At 47.3% G+C, this 20,319-nt stretch overlaps 1 protein-coding gene across 2 annotated transcripts in view; it reads right to left on the bottom strand.

Annotated features, from left to right (window-relative positions):
• The window catches only part of NPHP4 (nephrocystin 4), a 277,215-nt gene that overhangs the window by 37,089 nt on the left and 219,807 nt on the right, over window positions 1-20,319 (bottom strand). For both annotated transcript variants that reach the window (XM_061567973.1, XM_061567974.1), the window contains one exon: window positions 19,681-19,764. In XM_061567973.1, the coding sequence (XP_061423957.1) occupies window positions 19,681-19,764 (84 nt within the window). The remainder of the gene's footprint in view (window positions 1-19,680; window positions 19,765-20,319) is intronic.

The raw sequence follows: 20,319 nt of genomic DNA, 5'->3' as shown, positions 1-20,319 counted from the left end.
TCCCGATCCTGAGCCGAAGGACACTGCGAGAGACGCGGATTCAATTCCCTTCGTTTTGAGGAGAAGCAGATACCGGGCAGACTGCCCGTCTGACCGCCCACCCATTCGCCTGTCCTTTGGACGCCACCCAGATCCAGTGACCCGCTTAATCCATCTTCCCCAGCTGGCTCTGCCACCTGCCGCCTTCGCTGCCCGCTCGCGGCAACGGGACGCTGCACCTAACGCGCGGATTTCCGATAGACGGGCGGAATCCCGGCAGAAGCGACGAGAACTCCCTGGCAGTTGGCGGGCGCTGCTGATAAAACGCCGATTGCGTGCGAGAAATATTAATAATACAAGTGACTTCACTACTTGTAACGTGCCGTGCAGTCGTCGCTCAACTCTTGAAGAGAGAACGGACCCAGAGGCGCGAGGGAACCAGGCCAGCGGGCAAGGCAGACACGCGGCGAGCCAGCGACAAATTCTCCCCCAAGCTCTGCGGTCCTCTGTGTACTAAGGTATTCATCTTCTTAGTTCTTTTGGTAAAGTCACGTAAAAGGGAAATAATAAAATAAGAAAAATTAAACATAATAAAATAAAATAATTCTCACGACGTTTCGGCAGACCTGTTCTTCACCTGAGGACGGCTGCTTGCGTTGTGGCCGAAACGTCGTGAGAATTATTTTATTTTGTTTTATTTTTAATATTTTATTATTTGCCTTCTACGTGACTTTACCGAAAGAACCAAGAAGATGAATCCCTGCAGTCACGAAAGCTTTAAGTCGAAATTTAACCGCTACTAAGGTATTGTCGGCCAATTAATGAGTGTGTTCTTTCCATGTGGGAGAAAAACCGACACTCGCGAGGGGAGGTGGGGACACTCTAACTCACACAGATGGAACAGGTGGAGTCCACATTTGCTGTACCCCCCCTCTCTCCTGACGAGCCAGGGTATGGCACCTCATCGATGTGACCCATCAACCCTACCTGCCTTCACAGTGCTGGATTACAGGCCACGTGCATAGCCGCCACCACTTGGCGAAAGTGGCAATGAATGTAGCCTCAACGTGCACATAGCCTGGCACAAGCGCCGTGGTGACTTCACCGCCACTTAGTGGCGAATGGCGGTTGTTGGTGTTGTTGTGGGGAACGGTGACGCAGTGTTTAGCGCACTGCGCTGTGAACACGGCGCCCCGAGTTCGATTCCCGCTCATGGCCAACACCAGTGACGATTATATGAACCAGTACTGGGCCTGCCCTAGGTCAACTCAGCCTCAAATGAGTACCTGCTGCAGTGTGTAAACATTGGCACGAGGGAAACAAAGGCGACCGGACGTGGTGCTGACCACCCACCCCCTCGTGTGCTCGCTAACAGCACTTGCCCCAACATTTTGTTAAGGCTATACGGGGGGAATCTTTGTCTTTGTATATTGCAGGCAGGGTAAGAAAACCATGCAAAGTATTCGGGAATGATGTATGCCTCGACATTCACTTAAAGAGATGAAAGTGGAATACATGACTCAGAGAACCAATGTAAATTAGAGACATCATGTGGACCGTTTCAAAGAGTAAGTAGAATTGGGCAGGACACATTGCCATAAGGGATGATGGCCAAGGGATGAGGCTGGTTATGGAACGTGCCTAAAACGTAAGCCCACCATGGAGATGGAGCGACGAGATAAGTTTAAGCACAGGAGCGAGATGGATCGTGCCACCGCCGGGCCCTGAGGAATAGCAACGGTACAGAGTGGACTTCATCCAGCAGTGGATATACAATGGGCGTTGGCGGTCATAATAATTGAGAAACGGCAACATCATTACGTCGTCGGGGAAAGCTTTACAAGGACAATTGCAAGATCAATTGTGAGGTCTTGTTGACACCTATGTCGTGAGCAAACTCTACAGATGGCCGTTCAGTCGGGGAACTCCTAATATTCCTGATGTGTAACCTAACCAGCGCCTCAAAGCGTTATCTTTTATAAACCACCCATGTACCCACCACCGTATACTCTGAAGGAATGAGTTCACCGTCACCAGGATATTAACTCAAGATCTCCATGGCTGTGGGTGACCCACTCTATTCGTGTTGCAGTGGGCTTGTCATTTTTGTTATTGTTTTCGTTTCCGAGTTTGCCGCTGCACCCTGTGTGCTCACCAAAGGCAAGTGCTGTTAGCGAGCACCTATGAAGGCTGGTACGGCACACGATGGGGTGGCTGGCCAACACCACGCCCGGCCGCCTTTGTCTCCCCAGTCGAAATGTTTACACACTATACCAGGTAATCATTGGAGGCTGAGTCGACCTAGGGAAGGCCCAGAACCGGTTCAGATAATCGTCACTGGTGGTGGCCATGAGCGGGAATCGAACTCAGGTCTCCAGGTTCGTGGCGCAGCGCACCAACTGCTGCAATAGCTCTCCCCACCCCGCACACACACACCTAGCCACATGGCACTGCCCAGGGATGACCTATCACTGCTGCTACTGCCATTAATGATGATTAATGATATTGTTTATGGAGGTGACATCGTTGTTTCTGCTTCTGCTGACAGTGATAATAATTGTGATTCTCTCGATGAAAATGGTGATGTTCTGGCTGCAGCTGCTTGATGATGATGATATTATTGCTGCTGCTGCTGATGATTATGATGCTGATGATGCTGATAAAAGTGACAATGATGACATTGCTTTCGACAAGGATTTTGCTCTTACTGCTGATTAAGATGATCATGGCAAGCATGTTTTTTTTTTCTCCTGGGCCACAAGTTTCTTTCCACTGAATAAAATACTCAATTAAGAAACTAGCCAAAACATCCCAATGCATGACCCTCCTACAAACAGGGTCTTGATACTCGGTGAGACTTCCTTAACAAAGGACATTATTAATTATCAAGTGTTGTGCTATCCAGTCGCAACCCCGCTTAAGATTCCGGCGTCTGATGAGATTGAGCACAATCCAGCCGACTGAGTGGTTTGAAGTGAAAATAGTCGAGGTTTCATGCCCGTGCAACAGAAATGTCCAGCCGAGGGGAAAACTTTTGTTGGAAGCCGCGAGAGCTCATCAGGCCACGTCTCGGCATGTTTACGCCGTAGCATGCGAAGGGGCCGATCTCAGGTCATTTCGGAGCGAGCGATCCGGCAAAAAAAAACGCCCGGATGCTAAAACTTTCGCCAGAGTAAAAAGTGTGCATCTTTAAAGCTAACTGCTGCAAAATAACTACTAAGAATAAACAAAAATTACCCAAACGGCAATAAAAACCCATCACACAATGTCCTCTAGTGGGGGTTGAACTGATATATATTAAAAAAAACCCTGACACGACTTTACCCATGGCAACGGTTGCATCTTGTCGAAGGCTATTATCTCTGCCATTAGACTCTACTCCTGCCTCCCGACTCTCTGCGTTATAATTGCGTGCAGTGAACTGTGCGAGGATGAGGCGCTCCGTTTATTGCCTTGGATGGGCAATGTCAGGGCAATGACGGGAGGGGGAAGGACGAGGGGAGAAACTCCCTCTCCGTCACCGGCTGACCGCTGGCTCCGCCACCTCCGCCGCCCGTCAGCCGTGAAGGGGATTCGGTTCGATTTGGTCAAGTTAAAAAAGAGAATAAGAGCGCTTGTGAACCTCTGTGGCAAAACACACAAGGCTGCTTTAGCTTCTCGTGGGAAAAAAAACAACAATCATAATCAAGGATTCTTTATGAGCCTTCTTGGTTCTTTCAGTAAAGTCACGTAGAAGGGAAGTAATACAATAATAAAAATAAAACATAATAAAATAATTCCCTTCTACGTGACTTTACCGAAAGAACCAAGAAGATGAATCCCTGCAGTCACGAAAGCTTTAAATCGAAATTTAAATCTTTACGAGCCGTGTATTATAATACTCGCGTAGCTACATTTGCCATTCGCGCCAATTCTCGTCGAGCAAGGCGAGAGCGAATCTGCCGTCGTTCGCAGACGAGCATGCGGGTGGTGGATGCTGTGATTTGGCTTCACCCAATTAAGAAATCCGAGTGACTGTTCAAAGTTGGGAGATTCTGACCGTGATGCCGGCACACACGGCCTAACTCCTGGCACCTCCGATTAGCGCGGCTCGCTACATACCGTGCCAAGGAGTAATACTCTTAGGTTTTTTCGATAAAAAATTAAAGGAAAAAAATATATATAAAATTATAAAAATACAATAAAAAAATAAAGGAGGTTTGACGTGCATACTCTTCAAACTCGACTGCGTCTACTGTGAAGCAGATGGTGCGTACGTACAGTTAACACTGCCGCATTATTGAGCAGGGTGACCTCTGGGCTCGAACCACGAACCTCTGCGCTACTGCTGGCCCATGTCCACCGCTACCGCCCCCATTCCCATGGTGGAGGCCAGTCTCTATTGAGGCCCACATGTGCTGCTGACTCCACAGAGTGGTGCCGGTGGCTCAGAAGGTACGAGAGAGGGCGAGGCGACAGGGCAAAGGTGATTCAAATAAGCGAGGAGTTATTCTCTCCTATTCATGACTGTAAACCCAGTGAATGGACAGCAATTCAGCTGGTGGAAAACGAAGCTAGTGTGCGTGCAGGAATACTGCCAGGATGCGGTGCCAATGTACAGCTGTGCACGGGAACCCAATCATGCACTGCAACAGGGAGTCTAAAGGGTATGGTACAGAAAGATGAACTGTCCGTATATGATGGGAGTGTTCTTCCCTTGTGTGCGTGGTATTTACTTTGGCAATCCATCCCGCCCCCCTCCCTCCCGATACGTTCCATTCATTGGCTACCACATTCGGATGAGCTCCCCCCCCCTCTCCTCCCCCCTCAACTCGCTTTTAAGGGATTACATCTTGAATCATTGCCTCACTTGATGCAGCTAATCTGGCTGTGACGGTCCCACCTGATGACGGAGACTTGTGTTGCCTCCGAAACGTCGTGATCTTTATTTTATTTTATTTTTTATTAATTTTGATGTTTTACCTACGTGACTTTACCGAAAAAACCTAAGATTATGAATCCTTGCAGTCACGAAAGCTTCAAATCTAGAATATTATCATCAACGCTATACAAATCAGATTGGGACCAGACGTCTATTTTGCAAGGGAGACCTCGGTCACCAAACGATAACCATGCGCACACGTAAATCTAACAGTCATGACGTGGAAAAAACTTCAACCATTCAACAATTCATACTCAAGTATAACTTACATTGAATATACTAAATGACACATTTTAGATGTATAAAGGAAAGTTGTAAGTAACATAAAATCAACAACAGGACCACTCTGCAAAAGTGCTGACAATCAGTGAGGTTTTATAAGGGAATAAAAGATTACGTGACTTGTAAATGAATACAAATATACGCTCTTTGAAGAGTTCAACGAATGCATTTCAACTGGGGAATCTGGCAGAGGCACCTCTAGACTTTTAAGCTCAGCGCGCAAGTTATTACGACCGTATATTCTCGCGACGTTGCGGCTACTACGAGCCAATCGACGGCAGCCGTGACTCTCACCGCTCACGTCCCTTCTCATTCGGGCCGAGCCTCCGCACGGGGGACAATTGGGGTGAAAATGTCTCGGCGGCTAAGATTGAGGCGAAAGAGTGAAGGGTCCCTCGTACGATGGGGAAAAAAAGGTGGCATATACTTCACGTCGAAGCTGCCGATCTCGTCCAGGGGCATAAATCATCGCGCGAAGAACTCCGGTCATCCTCGCAGCAACGGCTTATGGCTAGCCAACGAACAAAGATGGTTAAAACATCATTGCGTGCTCTCAGATGTGCTTCTGCGGCCGTCTGGAACGCTCTTCCTTCCGATTTTAGGAAGCCACTGGAGCTATGCACGTTTAATATCTTGATTGAAATTATTTTTCTTTATAACTGCTTTTTGCATTTAGTTTGTTGTCCTTCCACCCGCACATTCGACTAGCACTGTTGGCTTACGTACGGTGTGAAAGAAGTTCAACATACATACATGCACACGAATGAATAAAGAATAGCATATATGGGCCGATTGGTCGAGACCATTCGTCCGTTATGCGACATGGCAGCCGCAAGGAGGACGAGGGTAAGGGATGTGTGTGGCCGGCACTTGTCGATTCGTGTGTCGCGACTGCCACCAGTGGGACCTCATGCTGGGTGGTACTTGCAGCAGATAACCCACATCCAGCCGGGGTGGAATGCTTCACACCTCACCCCCTCCACTTAACCCCCCCCCACCAAACCTCCACCACAGGTGATTTGACGAATTGCCACGATTCGATTTGCGGATCAACTCTATTTTGTAACGCTGTGGGGGATATTGCAGCGTTCCGAGTGGCTGCGGTGGTGATGTGGATAAGCGAATCGTAAAAACATCGATTCTCATGCACCAGATTTCTCGGCATGCACCCAGACCTTAGAAATCACTACGAATCGATGCATCGACCCCCCAGTATCCAGTGCACGCCAATAAAATTATAGTCGAGGCCTGTAGGTGCGATACCAGCTTTGTGATTGTGGACGTGCCCTAAATGACGAGATGTGAATAAATGCAGGCGAGCATCATCTATCACCTCACCTCTTCTTCAACCTACTGCATGCATTACCGATGTTTCAGAGTTGTGGTGAACATGCAAACAGACGTGCGCTGATAGGAAACGCATTGTCTTTGAAACCGATTGACCTACACCAGAGACGGCCTTCTGTGAGGCCTCGTCTCACCAGTGTCAGACCAGAGAATGCCAAAAGGCGGACAGTACAAAGACAATGCCACACGTTTCAGAGCATGTATAGTTTGGGGTGAGCAGCTATAACTGCGTGAGCTATACATGCTCAAACATGCTCTGATATCAATGATCAGAACATGTTTGTTTGCATGTTCACCACAAGTACGTGTGGTTAATGCCGACTGGATTCCTTGCCAAAGGTTTCTATTTGGTGTTTATATTATTTTATTATTTCCCTTCTACGTGACTTTACCGAAAGAACCAAGAATATCTTAACAACTGCTTTATTCTACACTATGGGGACCTCATTTGCCAGTAAAAATATGATAATTGTTTTTTACCCTTCTATCTGGCAACAAAACTGACACCTTTTTGCAAGGAGTCATGTTTGCATAGACCGCAATACCTGCAGTCATAATACAAACAAAAGAACATAACTCTGATAATGTGCACTGTCCCTGAAGTTGATTGGTCCACACCCGAGACAGCTTTCCTTCGAGCCTAGTCTCATATGGGTTGGACCAGATGACGCCAAAAGGCGCACAACTCAAGGACAATGCACCATCAGAGTATGAGAGCTCGGGGCAAGCATCTACACTATGGGGACCTCATTTGCCAGTAAAAATATGATAATTGGTTTTTTACCCTTCTATCTGGCAACAAAACTGACACCTTTTTGCAAGGAGTCATGTTTGCATAGACCGCAATACCTGCAGTCATAATACAAACAAAAGAACATAACTCTGATAATGTGCACTGTCCCTGAAGTTGATTGGTCCACACCCGAGACAGCTTTCCTTCGAGCCTAGTCTCATATGGGTTGGACCAGATGACGCCAAAAGGCGTTGCCAGAAAGGTGTAAAACCTATTCTTATCTTTCATACATTGATACCGGCAAAAAAAGGTCCCATGATAATTACTATCTTGATATGAAGCTTTCGTGACTGAAGGAATCCATAAATAAAACAAAAATAACAATATATCACTACGTATGTGACTTTACCAAAAGAACCAAAGAGTATAATGACAACTTGTAATCGACATGACCTCCACTAACCCTTGACCTTTCCTGACCTCCCCTCTCCCGCCGGACCCTTCTCATCGCCACCACTGCCACCTTTCCCTGCGTTGAAAGCCCTCTCAGCACTCCATCGGCCTGGTCCCAAGACAATTGACACGCCACCTGTTCCGTGCAATATTCCGTCAACCTTCTAACCATTCGCTGCAGGCGCCAAGATATCATGAGCATAGATTGTATTGCCCCGTAATGTACAATACTAATAATGCCTGTTGTTTATTCAGGAAAGCCTCACTTAGTCTTAAGACTCCTTCTTTATGTCAGGTATGCCCTGCTGTGTTGTGATGTTTGGCCAATTTCACGAATGAGTGTGCTGGCGTCACCCTTCATTGATCCCCTTATAATGGATAGCAACACTTATCCAATGTGATGTATTTATTTGTATATATACACATGTTTAGCAAATTCGTTTAAATTAAGCGCAAGATCAATGCTGGTGACGTAATACATATTCTCATTGCGTGAGAACAGTTTTCGCATTGCGATCACAATTTGTGTTGCACTGTGGTCTCCAGACTCGCTGCACGGTACTGTAAATGTATATCGTGTCAACCCATACTATACACTACACCATACACTACATTACTATACACTACACTATACACTACTATACACTACACTATACACTACATTACTATACACTACACTATACACTACATTACTATACACTACATTATACACTACATTATACACTACACTATACACTACACTACGACACTAAGCACTACACTATACACTACATTACTATACACTACACCAAACAATACCTGTCAACCCATACGGTTTACCCACATTCTTGTACAGGTCAATTGAGTTTTCAGGTCCATACGGCATATCGCCGTTTCAATACAGGCAAAAAAACACATTTTGGATGAACGTTGAGATTTATAAGGGCACGGGCTGACCAATACGGGCTAAATTGGTCTGTAATAAGGTAGGCACTGGTAAGGGGTTGACAGGTACGTAGTAGTGTAATGTATAGTGTAGTGTATAGTGTAGTGTATATTAGTGTAGTGTATAGTAGTGTAGTGTATAGTGTAATGTATAGTGTAGTGTATAGTGTATATTCGTGTAGTGTATAGTAGTGTAGTGTATAGTGCAGTGTATAGTGTAACGTATAGTGTAGTGTATAGTGTAGTGTATAGTAGTGTAGTGTATAGCGTAATGTATAGTGTAGTGTTTAGTGTAGTGTATAGTAGTGTAGTGTATAGTAGTGTAGTGTATAGTAGTGTAATGTATAGTGTAGTGTACAGTAGTGTAATGTATAGTGTATAGTAGTGTAATGTATAGTGTAGTGTATAGTAGTGGCGTATAGTAGTGTATAGTGTAATGTATAGTGTAGTGTATAGTAGTGTAATGTGCAGTCGTGTAGTGTATAGTGTAGTGTATAGTGCAGTGTATAGTGTATATTATTGTAGTGTATAGTAGTGTAGTGTATAGTGTAGTGTATATTATTGTAGTGTAATGTATAGTGTAGTGTATATTATTGTAGTGTAGTGTATAGTGTAATGTATAGTGTAGTGTATAGTGTAGTGTATAGTAGTATAGTGTATAGTAGTGTAATGTATAGTGTAGTGTACAGTAGTGTAATGTATAGTGTAGTGTATAGTGTAGTGTATAATAGTGGTGTATAGTAGTGTAGTGTATAGTAGTGTAGTGTATAGTGTAATGTATAGTGTAGTGTATAGTAGTGTCATGTGCAGTCGTCTAGTGTACAGATAGTAGTGCGGTGTATAGTAGCATACTTGTCAACCCATATGGTCTACCCCGTATTCTTGGACAGGTAAATAGTTTTCAGGTCCATACGGCGTACAGCCGTTTCCATACGGGCCAAAAAATTGCCTATTTGTTTGTGTTTCTCCCTTGTGATGGGACTTTGTAGGATAAACGTTGAGATGTATAAGGTCACGGCGTGACCAACAAGGTCTGAATTGGTCTGTAATAAGGTAGGGCACTGATAAGGAGTTGACGTGTATGCAAATAACTTATTGCAATTGTAGTGGTGATACGCGCTGGGGTAGGGATCGTGTGCCAGCGCGTAGTGATTGGCTGTGTGTGTTGGTGACGCGCGCTGACGGTGAAGGATCAGGGGTCAGCGCGGGGTCGGGGGTTATGAGGCAGTGATTGGCTGGGTATCGGTGACGCGCGCTGACAGCGATGGGATCCTGGGGCAAGCGCGCGGGGATTGGTCAGCTAAGGGGGATGCTCACGTCGAGGTTCGCATACGCTCCGTCTCCCGAGAGCGGGGGCTATATAAGGTAGTGCGCAGAGGCGCACAGGGAGTTGGTGACCAGCGAAGACTGAAGACGGAGAAGGAAGAGATAGGGCCCTGCGGCACCTAGTCCCGCTGTCCTTGTAAGGGCCGGGGCTCTGTGTGACCCAGAGGCGGGACCCTGGGACCCGGGGCCGAACGTCCGTGTGAGGGCCGGCCCTCGGGACCCAGAGGTTGTGACCCACGCCCAAGCTGGGGTGGGCCGGGAGGCTCCACGGACGTTACGGGGCTGGAGTGCAGTGTGAGCATGCAGTGTGAGCATGCAGCGTGAGCCATAGTAACTACACGTGTCAAGTGGAGTGTGTAGTGGGAAAGGTAGTGACCACACGTGTCAAGTGAAGTGTGTGTTGAGAGGAATAGTGACCACACGTGTCAAGTGAAGTGTGTGTAGTGTGAGGAATAGTGACCACACGTTGTATCGCGACAAGTCAAGGTTTAATAAAAAGTGTGCTACCCGTCAAGTGGTTTCCTGCCGTCATTCCGAATACTTCACAATGATTAATTTGACAAACAAAACCCTTGTTTTTGCACATGGGGTTAAATAACATAGTGAGTGCCATGGGTGTGGTGGCTTTGACACCCACACGCCATCGTCACCAGCCATAATCTGTCCACAGCTGGATGAACGAATGCCTCCCGATACACACACACCAGTGATTAACAACCAGAGGTGGAGTGGGTACATTAACTTAGTATATGGATGATACCCACCCGTTTAAACCTTGCATGCATGTAAATTACGGGATATAAGAATGGTTCGTGTGGAACAAAAAAAATTGTTGCATTTCCAGGATAACCTATTCAGCATCAGAATCTTGATTTAGACTGCAGGAGGAATCCGATGAGCTATGAAGCTCTTCTTCACCGATGCCCAGTGTGGGTGGGTCACCAAGTCGCAACAGAAAAAAAAAATCAATAGGACTGCTAAATAGAGATAATGCTCAGCAAGTTACTAAATATAAACACATTGATTAATTACATAAGCATTATTTATCAATATTTTGGCAAGGCAGCAAAAACAACAACAACAAAATAGTCCCAGACCACACCAAGATAACAACACAGTAGTCCCTGAATAAAATGGCACATTAACATTGGAAGCGACCGCCCCGGCACCATCAGGACAACGTCGGTGACTATCCACCCACCGCTAAATTAGGGTCCCTTTCACTTGAGAACCCTGGCCGGCTCGTTTGAGCGTCAACAAAAACAACCCAGACCTGGCTCACGAAATCTCCAGCGACGCTGGCGGAGGCGCGGAAAATTAATCGCCGCTGCAAACGCCAGCCTCCGTGTCCCGCTGGCAGAACCAAAAGTACTGCAGTTGTGAAGGCACTTCTGTAGTGATATAATGGTGAGCACCCTATCACATATTGATGAGCACTCTGTCGTATTTTATTGAGAGAAAAACTAAACTGAGAACCAAAGTGAACTATTTTTTATTTTACCAGGTCAGGCCCACTGAGCAATGTAGCTCTTTTTCAGAAGCAAACTCGCCACAAATGAGAGCTCATCAGATGGAAATTCACAGCAGACAAATACTCCAAACGGGTGTTGATTCTAAATGTGGGGTGGGGGGATGGGGGGAAACTGGAGGACCCGGAGAAAAATACGCGCGACCACGGGGAGAACATGCAAACCAGAGGTCGCAAACGGGTTTTGATTCCTTACCCGTACCCGGCCGCACCAAGGTCGCAAATGGGTACCCGTACTCGTACCCGGCAGGGTACGGGTACCCGTTCCCTACCCGTACCCTACCCGAAATGAGTGACAAACGGTTACTCACCAGTGACTCACGGCCTACCCGTACCCGGCCGCACCAGGGTCGCAAACGGGTACCCGTACCCGTACCTGGCCGAGTACGGGTAGCCGGGTATCGGGTAGGGTACGGGTATCGGGTACCCGGTTGCGACCTCTGATGCAAACTCCTCCAAATATACAGGTCGGGATCAAAGCATGTTAACTGGCTTCCCCCAGGAGATGCGCGGTATGTGTCGGGTGACCTGCGCGCGACGAGCACGCAGTGAGTATGCGCGGCTGATGTTTGCACCCGGCGAAGGAAATCGACGGACTCAATGTCAGACCGGCCGACGGTGTCGCCAAACCACCTGCACTCGCGTGACCATTCTGCGTTTCGAAACGATGCTCGCGGGACTGACCGCGTCCGAAGCCTTGCGCGGTGTAATAATTACACCGCGCAAGGCTTCGGGGCGGGTTCACAAATGAGTTTGCGGTGGAAGCCAAATGAAAAAAAAATGTATTAGAATTGCGGCTTCAATTCAAATTTGCAGCCCTCGTTGGGAAATAATAAACACACAGGCGGCTCTCATTGGTCACGCAATGTGCAAACTCGTTTTCGCCGATGCCGTTTCACCACAGCGCTCCCTGCTCCTCCCAGCGCTAAACGAACACACACGCACTCGCATGCGCGCCAGCAATCATCTTAATCTTTAAGAAGTCGCCTGCAGGCTCGTCGAAGGCAGATGCTCGAGCCAGTTAAAACGTTATCGCTCGGTGGCGGCGGGAGAGGTGGACGGCGGAGACATCTCCGATGGGATCGCGGGGGAGCGAGGAAGGCCGCTCAGCAAGGTCATGCCACGGGACACGGAGAGCCGGACATCTCGCCAGGGACGCTACCGCCGGCCTCACCGCCCCCGCCACCCCTGCCGCCCCCGCCGCCCCCGTCGCCCCTCGCGTTCTCTCTCTCATCTTCACTTCTTTTTGTGGCAACGTCGATTTGCGCGGATTTTTTTTTTATAGATCCGAGTCCGAGTAGATTGAGCGCTGCTCAAAGGTGTCCTTTTCAACCCCCGCTCGGCTCTAGACACGGCAAACAGGAGATCTCACGCACGTTCGGATTTCTGCGACGCGTCCGTCGCGTGCCATGCCGGCAGAGTGGCTCGGTGTTGTCGATCTCTGAGAAAGTTTAACAGGCAAAGTGGCAGGATCAGGCCCTGGTATTGGAATTCCCAACCCTGCACAACTGCGATACACGTACTCTATCGTTGACCAACGTGAGGTCTGTTGGAGAAGACAATACATTCATTGAATAGTGCTGGTCTCTTTTACTACAAAGTAGAAATTATATTACATTCAAGTTCGCCAACCAGTGGGCCTTTTCGACTCAATGTTTTCCCAGCAGCAACGGTTCAAAGTAAGCAAACTCTGCCGCAGATGTCAACTTCTCCAAGTCTTATCAGTAGGGGCTTGATCCAGTTTTAAACAAATGTTGCTGGGCCGCTTGCTGTTACAGGCAAGAGCCCGTGGGCAGTTCAGTCCAGTAAGGAAACATTGCACAAAACCGCTGTTTACTATCGTAATGGACTGCAGGTAATAATATAATAAACAAACAGATCACTCCGTGCAGTGTGTGTGTGTGTTTACTTATTTACTCGTTGGTTGCTTGCAATCTGGCAAAGGAGCAGAGTAATGTGCTTTTGTACCAAATAACTTAGATCTGCAATGTCCCTCCTTGACATCATGCCCCACTGATTGGTGAAGTTTAATAAGAAAGTTTGCGTGGCCCCCGTGGACGTAACTTCCTCTGCAATAACAATTGACACATGACGGACGTGATTTTTTCTTTTTCTAAAGACAAATCCGAAAGAAAATAGGTCGACGCGCGCATGAATTTCAGCGATGGGTTACGGTCTCCGTTGTCAGTCGGTCATGGTCTTACCCTTTCAAAGTCCCTTAAAAGGCTTAAAGCATAAATAGCTCAGAGCTAGAAAGGACACGAAAAGTTTTTTTTTTTTTTTACGGAGCGCAGAACGTATATCCCTCTCCTTTTAAAGGACAAAAATAAAAATCAATGTTACGACAGCAGAACGTGCATGTACAACAAGCACAATGGCGCCACAATGCGAGCGGCTGGGCAGTTTTTGGGCCACCGTGAGCACGCGTGTCGGAGTGTTATTGCACGGGTTGAGTAGATCTTTCGATTTAAAGCTTTCGTGACTGCAGGGATTCATATTCTTGGTTCTTTCTACGTGACTTTACCGAAAGAACCAAGAATATGAGTGCATCTTGTTTGGTGGAACCCAGGACCAGTGGGTGTGATAGCAGCGATGCATGCTTGTAATCCAGAAACATTAGAGATGGGGTTGGTGGACCATGCAGGGTTGAGAATCAGATGTATGTGGCGAAAACACAGCAAGTTGACACAGCAGGGGCCACAGGTGGTGCATCTGCCAGTCATCTCATTCAGTCAACCCACAGCACCTGGTCTGTCCCGTGATCTCCTGTCACTGGGCGTTCGACACTTCGCATGGCCTTAAAGTGCACATAGCCTGGCACAAGCGCCGTGGTAACGTCACTGCCACTTATTGACGAATGGCAGTTGTTGTAGCAACGCATCGATTCGTTGATTTAAACATATTCTCGTGCGCCAAGGTGACCGCTTGTGTTGCGATCAAAACGTCGTGGTTTTTTGGTTTAATTTGTAAAAAAAAATTCTATCTACGTGATTTTACCGAAAAAACCAAGAATATGAATTCCTGCAGTCACGAAAGATCTAAGTCAAAACTGTACCTTTTGTTATTATATCAAATGGTGTACGTACCGTGTTTTTGTGACCCATGCAACCCTAAGTCAGCTGCAGCTACATTCTCCAGAATGTAAAAAACCCCCCACAAATTTTTGAATCGAACCACATCCCCATGAATCGTTGCACTTTATGAAATCTACAAAGAGGCTGTAGGATATTGTGACACCTCAACTATGTTCGTAGTCTATTCATCATTGCCCCTAACTCTGGCAATACACTACAAGCTTGCTGCATTAAAACATATCTTTGAACATAACACAGGCCGACTTGCGTGTGTTATATATTTTACGGCTTATTGCTTAGCGTGCTGCGTTACACATCCGGTCGCCCGAGTTCAATTCCCGCTCACGGCCACCAACACCGGTGACGATTATCTGAACCGTTCCTGGGCCTCCTTTTAGGTCGACTCAGCCTCAAATGATAACCTGTCGCGATGTGTAAACATCGCCACTGGGGAAACAAAGGCGGTCGGGCGTGGTGTTGGCCACCCATCCCCTCGTGTGCCGTACAGTCCTCGAAAGATGCTTGCTAAAAGCACTTGCCCCAACAGTCTGTTCAGGCTATACGGGGGATCTTTGTCTTGTGTGTGTATCCTATTGGGGACAGTTAGTGTAGTTGGTTAGTTCACTACGCTACGACACCCAGCGATCCGAGTTCGATTCCTGCTCATGACCAACATCAATGACGAATATATACACCATATCCAGGGCCTCCCCTAGGTTGACTCGGCCTTAAATTAACATCTGGCGCAGTGTGTAAACATCAGCAGTGGTGAGACAAAGGCGGCCACCCACCCCCACGTGCGCAGTGCCGGGGCTTCGTAGGTTCTCTCTCACGGCACTTGTCCCAAAAGTCTCTTTAAGGCTTCGTGGGGAATCTTTCTCTTTGTCTGTGTACCTCTAGGGTGTTACCATGAGAAAACTCGTACGGTTATTGCACCCGAATGGTGAGAGGTAATAGTTTGGGCCGAATTAAATCGAAACTTTTATGAAACTTTTATTGCCGTGTTTTTGGAGCTCCACAACGGGCGGTCGGGGAAAATACTCAGCGAGTGCTGATCGACGGCCGTGCGGGGCTTAGCGCCGTGCCCACGCGCCGGCGTTAATGTCAAACCAAATCAAATTACTCCTGTTGCTTTAGCACACATCGGAGAAAAAAAATAATGTAATCAGGTTCTACTGCTCACTTTCACCGGTGACGTGGTGGAAATGTCACAGCTGCTCCGGGAACAAATTAAACATAGCAGAGACCTTTTGCCATCCAAAAATGATTGAGCCATCGTCAAAAAAATGAGTTTCTAATGGAAACAGTAGATTTAATTTGGTGTAAAGTATTTTACGGCTTATTGCTTTCATGAAAAAAAGTATATATATCTCCCATTGCTTCCCTGTTCAAACATGCATTGGGCAGGGCTCACGTTCCATATTCTCATTCCGAAGGCCAGTCTGTGCATAGGGTAAATAATTATTGATGTCCCACGGAGTGGTAGCAATTTTATTCCCTCCTCGAAAGACAATGGACTGAGTCGACAGCCAATGCATACATACACTCTTGAGAATGCTTGTGTTACTTCATAAAAAAAACTGAAATTGCAATAACAGGACGAGAGATGAAGAATCCATTCAGAACTCTCTGTGAGCAGTACACCACCCTGTGTTGGACGATGTCTGGCAGAAGAAGATATCACATAGCTACTTCTGAGATCCCTTTACGTGACCTCTTTTATCCATACTAGGGGCACCGGGTTATCTAACAGGCACTGCTACAGAGAAATATCCATTGCACGGCAACGAAAACAACATTTAGAATTCTCAGAAAAAGCCGATGAGCCAAAATAAGAGGAACAAAAATTTAATCACGTGCTAATTTGTCGTTGCAGTCTATTGACGACTCGGCTGAGGCCACCAACTCACTGCACTTGAGAACCCAGTTTAATACATAGGCAGTTGAAACCCCCGGATTCGAACTCGGCGTCTCAAACGTGCCGGCTCAGTGTTCGGACAATTAAGCCGCCTGGGTCAACAGTAAGACCTTTCCTGGCTAAATAAATGACAAGTCCGAAAAAGATAATTATTTCATTGAGATCCACAGCAGGCCCTTGCAACGTAAGGAGTGGTGCGTGTCCGCGGGAGACACGAACGCCGCCGACGACGCCCGCGAGCATTCGCGTAGCGATTCCTCGCCCGCGTGCCAAGTTCTGACCTTGACAGCGCACGTGTAAAATATAATCCTCATGTCCACACACCCCCCCTCCCACCTTCCTCCACTGCTCCCTGCACTCCCACCAGCCTCGCTCCACTGTTCTCATCTCCTATGAACCCCCCACACCACCCTCCCCACACCGCCCAGCCCTTTCCAACCCACCGCCAAAACCAGCCGCCCTGGTCTCCGTCCCAACCCCCCGCTCATCCAATCTCCAGCCGCTTTGCACAGCCGTCCATCATTTAAATTGAGATCATGTATGCTTATAATCTGTTACGGCTGGTGGCCAGGCGCAATGAATCTTGTGTAAACAATAGTTTGAGATTACACTTCAAGATGGTCCGGGAGGCGAGCTCGCGGTAGCCCGAACGGGAGAAATATTGATCTCCCGCTTTCGTGATGGAGCGAGTTGAGCGGAGAGCGCCGGCGAGCGGCCTGGGTGGGTGGACAAGTGGGCGAGCAGTCCGCGCTCCCCATTATGTAGGAAAAAGAAACAAGGTTTGATTCTGTGTTTATTTTAGCAGACTAAAACAGACAAACAAAATCGATAGAAAGAGACGCGCGGGTCTTAGCGCAGCAGGCAAGTCGGCGGTCGGTCGGTGACCTTGCCAAAACGCCCGCAGGATTTAACGCCTGCGGAACGCGGCTTCTTCCAGCCTCTCTCGGCGGCGAGGGGAGACGGTACCGCGTTCGATGCCAGGTTTAGCCGGAGCGGTGACACGGCACGGCGCGCCGCTGGTTTCCGAGGCTCGCTGCTCTAGCTCAGCGGCTGCGCCCTGGTAATTATTGACCCGCCCCATACTGGACACCTGTGAAAAAAGATCGCCAGAGCTCATCGGATTCCTCCAGTCTGAATAAAGATTCTGATTCTACTACTTCCCAGCAGTGGGCATCCGGGTGCGTTAGCCGCATAGTACACGCCGTCCGCTTAACAGTGGACGTTAACAATTCCTTGACGTCATTCGGAACGAGTAAGCCATCGTGTGACAGTGTAACGCTCCAAATTTGCCAAAAAAAGAAGTACCCACACGATATATTCTTGGGTCTTTCGGTAAAGTCACGTAGATAGGTTCAAAGAAAATAAAAATAAAATAACATAAAAAAAACTACGACGTTTCGATCGCAACGCAAGCAATCGTCATCAGGCGGTGGCTCTGCGATCTTCCATTGACATGCTAATCTCTCACAATACACTGGTCACCTCCGCAGCTTCGTCGTCGTGGAGGTAGCTCCCCGATGTTACACTGACATGCAAATTTCTCACTTAAACATCACTAGCCCCGCTCAATTCGCTTATGACCCTTGGGCTACACCAATTTCATACATTTAAAACAGCCTGCCTCAACAGCCTTTCCCCTCTTTTTTTCTCCTGATGACGATTGCTTGCGTTGCGATTGAAACGTCGTAGTTTTTTCTTGTTCTTTTGTTATTTTCTTTAAACCTATCTACGTGACTTTACCGAAAGACCCAAGAATATGAATTCCTGCAGTCACGAAAGCTTCAAGTCAAGGTTTACCCACAAGTTATTTGTTAAGGATTGCTCATGTCCGCTTGCAGGCCAGGAGCCAAGGTGCCTTTGTGCTGCGCAGGGACAGCTGCCACTGGGGGTGCCCATTTTAAATGTATTGAGATGAGATGCGATTTAAGTCGCTTATCGCGCAGGAAGCGCTCTGAGACAGCCCGACGTAAACGAGAACAGCTCTTCTTCTTGGTTCTTTCGGTAAAGTCACGTAGAAGGAAAGTAATAAAATAATAAAAATAAAAGATAATAAAATAAATCTCACGACGTTTCGGCCACAACGCAAGCAGCTGTCCTCAGGTGAAGAACAGGTCTGTCATAAAGACAGCGTCTGAATGAACACCACAAGGCTTGGCAGCGTATATTTAAGCTGGGTTGGAAGGGGAAGAGCGCCCCGACAAAGGAATTCGAGGGCAGCTCTGTGGCAAACAAATCGTTATGCTTATTCTTGTAACCGACGTCACGAGTCGGCATCGCAGGCGAGGCTGTCTTGAGTGGCGATAGAAAATAGAAAAAAAGAACAAAAACAAGGAAGAAAAGTCATGCACACGCAATGGATTCCGCAACGCTGCTTTCCAACGTGCGCATGTCCTCGGAGGTGATTCATTGGTGGAAATAAAGACGTCGCACACTAACCGTGTGATTGGGAGAGGAGGCGACCACGTGACGCGCGATCAATTTGCCCGTTTGTTTCTCGAGTAATTGTCTAACAACAACACGACTTTGCACGAACATTAGATTACTTTCATGGGCGTTAGCGCGAGCTCATATTACAAACAAGACAGGCAGAGAGACAACAAGGGCCCCTAAAAGCCCCCATTGACACAATCACTGTGATCCAAGATTTAGTATTTTCCCGCATTTAACATTCATTATGGTGAGTTCCCTGAAAAAGTAATCGAAATGTCGGTTATATTGAAATGTCGCTGGCTTTACAACAATTGAAACCGTGAAAAACAAATCAGGTTGTGAGCTAAATGCTGGGAACTGGTTCGTGGCACCAAGACAGAGGTGGTGGGGGCATCATTTGAGAAAGGCAAAGAAAGGAGCTCTAAGGTGGTCACAGAGGAGCGTAAGCCAAAGAAGACCACCAATAAAGATTGAGTGACGAGACTCACGATAAACTGAAGAGAGAGATCACTCTGGATCGAGCCAAGTGGCCGGTCTGATTGGCAGTTGTAAAGAAGTTGTAAACGGCCGACCCCTTGGGAAAGTTTGTACGACACTCAGCGTCAGTATTGGTGCTTTTGGATGGGAGAGAAATATAATGTGAAAAGCTCGGGCACATGTGAGTATCGCGCTCGGTCCGCCTGCCAAATTATTGGGCATTCTCCATCGAGGAGCTTCGCTCGGGAGTTCGCGAATCACTCAACGCCCATATGGCCACCGCCGTACCTTGATTTCCTTTCCCCGCCGTGCGGACGCCTGCTGCTGGGAAGTCATCGCGGCAACCCACGGTCTGCTGGGGTCCTCGGGACCCTGTCAACAAAAGAGCAATCATCTGTTGTTTGTATTCCAATCAGAGAATGGTTTGTTAGTCTATTGTATGGTCATCTCATCAGAGACCGGTCTGTTAGTCTATTTTATAGCCACTCCATCAGAGATCAGCTGTCTAGATGAAGGTGCTCTGACAAAAGCTCCAATGAAAGAGTGACAACTTAAAGCAGTACTTAAAAGTGGCATGATGACTAAATCACAAACCGGGGTCACGATTCAATTGAAGAATGAAATATTTTTTTAAATCATTGCGCATAACGGATGTACCTCTGGTGGCAATTGTGAAGACATGGTCTGATTACATACAACACATATGAATAAAACAAGCCATATACACGAGTAAACATGAAACTCGATGTATGTATTTCGAGTTCACGAATCAACATTAAACAACAAATCCCTGATCTACTTTCCCCCTAAGTGTTAGATGAAACGTGAAAAAATAAGTTAATACATTTAAAAAATGTGGGTAATGCTGCATTGGTGACACTCATGTCTCGCAGCAAGAAGCGCCTTGGGTTCAATTCCCGACTCAGG

This window comes from Lethenteron reissneri, chromosome 40 (assembly GCF_015708825.2).
Source record: "Lethenteron reissneri isolate LAM-NWPU_2019-01 chromosome 40, ASM1570882v1, whole genome shotgun sequence".
In the NCBI taxonomy this organism is placed as follows: Eukaryota; Metazoa; Chordata; class Hyperoartia; order Petromyzontiformes; family Petromyzontidae; genus Lethenteron; species Lethenteron reissneri.
This window is presented reverse-complemented; position numbering and strand designations above follow the sequence as displayed.